The sequence below is a fragment of the Cyprinodon variegatus genome, unplaced genomic scaffold (genome assembly GCF_000732505.1).
Source record: "Cyprinodon variegatus isolate N-32 unplaced genomic scaffold, C_variegatus-1.0 Scaffold177, whole genome shotgun sequence".
NCBI lineage: Eukaryota > Metazoa > Chordata > Actinopteri > Cyprinodontiformes > Cyprinodontidae > Cyprinodon > Cyprinodon variegatus.
The window spans coordinates 600,393-604,486 of NW_015150630.1; the positions used below are offsets into that span (position 1 = coordinate 600,393).

Consider the following 4,094-nt stretch of genomic DNA (forward strand, 5'->3'; position numbering starts at 1 on the left):
AGTCATAAAGTGCAGGGCTGTATGTAGTTCTTTCACCATGACAGGTCTCTAAATCTGCATTGCCATAACGTGCACTGGTTAACAAAATTACATATTTCTGAAAACAGAATTTTGCTGTTGAGACAAAAATCGTTTTACAGTGTGAATCACAATGCTACGAAGCAATTAATGTGAAGATAACATCTTATGTTTCTCTTACTTTGCACGGCTGATGATACTATTGCAAATAACTTTGCACACTATGCACAAAACATGTATTAAATTCTGTTATTCGTGTTTTTTAAAGTTGCAATAATTCTTTTCAGGTTTAAAAGGACGATATGTGCTTCCAGCCAGGCGCTACTTATCACAGTCGTAAAAATGTTATGGCACAGCAATGAAATGTTCTGTCTGCACATCCCATAGGCAACAAAGATCTATCCCTCTCCAATCCAAATGGGTCACTAGGGGTCAAATCTGGTCCTCCAAAAGTGAAAGCTTTGTCTGCACGTGGTCAAAAAAAGCACAAAGCAGTGATTGCATCCAAACATAGAAATATATCATGTTGCAAGCCTTAGCATGTCACGACTGGTAGTGCTTTGAAATACGTTGCCGTTTGGTAAAATATCTTATTAAAAACATTGTGCAGGAGAAAATGTCGATTTAAAATTAAAGGGAAGGATGCTGATGCTTTGCGTGTAAAAAGTAGTGAGGTGCAGGGATAAATGATCATTTCCAGCCATTTGCAAAGGCAATAAAACGGATTGACTTTGAACGCAGCTTTGAACTGCAGGTGAAACTCCACAGCCCTGGAGATGAACTTCTAGCCAGGTCAGTGTGTTAGGCGACAGAGGGAGCAGCACCATCCACCAGCATCCACCAGCATTGTCCTCGGATGTATTACAGTATATGGGTGCCCCCTAGCGTATGATGTTTTCCTCTCTCTTGAAATACGATTCAATTTAGAGGAGCCATCCGAGACGGAAACAGCTTCAGTCTCGTCTCTCGCATCGACCAACCAAACTAACGAGCTGCAGTTTAAACTGACGACAGTTTTAATTCTGATCAACACAACCGTGGACGGAAAAAAAAGCTCTGATGGCTGCAAGAGTTGGATCTCCTCCTTTTTTCTTTAACTTCAACTAAATTCAGTGGCGGTTTCTGAGCAAATTAGAAATAATGTTGAGATAGATTAGTAGATTATATTTTGTTTGCATGATTATTGTTTGTTTACAGATCCAGCGAAAATGGAAACGATCAAAAACCACTTCGAAGATCCAGTTTTACAAAAAAAAAAAAAAAAGGTGAGTGTTTAAATAATTTAATTTATTATTTTCTGCTAAGAGGTGTCTCTTTATGTCCCAGCTAAACATCTAATCAAATTTGATATAAATTGTTGGAAACCATACTTAGGACTTATATTGCAGCGGCTGCGCAGCGAACAAGGACGCTTTTTCTCATTCACTAATTTCTAAGATAACCAAAACAAGACTTGCAAGTTTGCAAACAGCCATTCATAAGATTTTATTCAACATTAATAGCGAGGCAGGAGGCTTTATTCTGATTACAAACCTACCAAATGCATATGCTGCTGATTCGTCCGTAGCGGGATGCATCTTCTCCCTCTCCCTCTCTCTTATTCAGATTAAATTATGTCTTCCCTTTTTCGACAAAGTGCTCAGACTGATTCCTCTCCAATGCACAAAAAAAGGCTCGCTGTTTATTGGAAAAGAAGTGCAAATGTCTGTTGTTGCTGCTGAGGATGAGCATGCAAAAACTTTTCGAGAGCCGAAACAAACAACTGATTCACGTCATGTGCTGCTGAGTGAAGGAGTGGAGGAAATGCAGCCTATAGGTTGACGTGTCGTCCGAGAATATCAGCATTTGAGATGCCTTCTGGAAACGACAAGCAAGCCGGGGAAGGTTTGCAGCGAGCGGCAGAGATCCTGTGCGCCTTTTTCTCTCCCACAGTAATCTGGCTAAAGCGCGCTCGATAGCCGCTGCTTTGTGTGGGCTATACTGAGGGGAGAGAAGAGGAGAGGAGAAGAGAAGAGAAGAGAAGAGAGGAGAGGGAGGGGGTTGTGCAGCCAGAATAGACACCTGTCTTTAAATGGGGCGAGTTAGCAATCTGGAATTGTGCGTTTTTGTAAATTAAAGGAAAATTTTTATCTATAGTCACAAAATTAGCTTCGACGAAATCCTAAACTAAGCTTTAATTGAAAAATCATATAAATTAAATATTATTTTAGTTTTAATATAATAGGAATCTCTCATATATTCATGCTCTGTTTGCATCGTATTGTTTTTGTTATTATCACTTCATCTTATCTTAGTTCTTACTATTTCCAACATTACTGTCATATTCATAATTACCATATCATTTTTTGAAATGCATTTTTAAAAATACACCATGAAACTTGTGCACACACACTTCCTATATATATATATATATATATATATATATATATATATATATATATATATATATATATATATATGTATATTAAACTTTTTTGTGGACCTTGTGTGCAGAATATTTTCCCAAATTCTCTTTAGCGTCTTTTTTTTGTCTTTTTCCTTTTTTCTTCCTTGGCTCCATAGGTGCCCTCTGCATGTCGCCTTCAAGCAGAGGATAAAAGTATTAAATGCTCAGCAAGCCACCGTGCGCACAACAATAGCGCTGCCCAATGGGATCAGTATCGATTAAGTTGAGACAGAGGATCTCGTCGGCGCTAAATATTTACTGATCACACACAAATAGCTGAGTCTTTAACGATTTTTTCATGCTCCGGTTGGGGTGGAGGGGAGAAAAAAAACAAAACAAAAAAAACAGGAGAAAATCACTTTATTATTGTTGGTGAAACAAAGCGCACACACTTAATGTGGAAGAAAGCAGAGGAGATGTGCTGATTGGGATGATTGCAGATAAATTAATCGATAGAGCGACGGATAATAGTTGAGATTTACTACCTTGCAAAGAGGAAAAGCTTTAAGCCCTACATGAGGGGGAAATAAATAGTGACGTTTACTTGGAAAGCCAAATCAATTCCAAAATTGTAATAGCCAAAAAAAAAAAAATCAATAAATACAAATGAAAGAAGTTCATGTTCAGTGTCCATAATTTATGCTAAAAGTAAAAATAGTAATTAAAAACTGAGTTAGGCTTATCTTGGGTTTACCAAGTACCCCCTCGTTTAGATAGAGGGACACTGACCCGCAGGTCTCCAAGTTCCCGGCCCGATTAACCCTTCCACAGCCGCGTTGGATCAAAGGTTAACCAGGCTAATCAACTTCAAGAGTCTTATTGAATTAGATGCCTGCGGAATCAGGACAGGAACGGATCTGATCCAACACATTCAGAAGAAAGAACGCTTGAAGAAAACAATTTAAATCAACCAAAATATTAGAAAGTAAGAAGTTGATAATTCACATAACCTTTAAAAATTATTTCCTCACAAAGACTTTTTATGGTTTTATGCAGATCATTATGATTGATCGTGTTTTTGTCCAAAAGTTAAATTTCATAATTTGTCTCTTCACAGCAATGCTTAATGATGATTGTTAGATGCTCCACTATAAAGTAAAAATCTACTGCCCAAATAGCCTATAGCTACAGGCTTTGGATGCATAAAATATAGTTTAAATGATCCAATTTCAAATAATGATAATTCATGTAAATGAAAGAATGAGTTGGAGAATTTTTTTTTTTTTTTTTTTGCATGCAGATGTTCTTTTTACTTTATGTTTATATACATTACTTATTTTATTGTTAAATTATTAATATGTCATGAAAACATGAACAATGGAAATTATAAAACTATACATTATATATAATTATTGGGAAGTTATCACATGTTCAAACTGTTTTTTCTTCTTTGCTTTTTCAGGCTGCAAAGAAACATGACATTGGAAAAAACGGCGAGAACATATAAATGTTTCACTAAATGTAACAGTGTCGATCTCTTTCAGTTAGCCTGTCTGTGTACCCCTGAGACCCCCTATCTAAACAACCAACAGATCCCAGATATATAAATGTGTTCAATTCACCGATGAGTGATTACAGTGCCAATTTAAACAGATAGGGATCAATTTGTCTCAATGATCACTTCTCGGGC

At 36.9% G+C, this 4,094-nt stretch overlaps 1 protein-coding gene across 1 annotated transcript in view; it reads right to left on the bottom strand.

Moving 5' to 3' along the window:
- The window catches only part of LOC107087244 (COUP transcription factor 2), a 9,112-nt gene extending 7,149 nt beyond the window's left edge, over nucleotides 1-1,963 (bottom strand). Inside the window, exon 1 of the mRNA XM_015378709.1 lies at nucleotides 1,556-1,963. Within this exon, the coding sequence (XP_015234195.1) occupies nucleotides 1,556-1,595 (40 nt within the window). The 5' untranslated portion in view covers nucleotides 1,596-1,963. The remainder of the gene's footprint in view (nucleotides 1-1,555) is intronic.
- Between the last annotated feature and the right edge of the window lie 2,131 nt (nucleotides 1,964-4,094).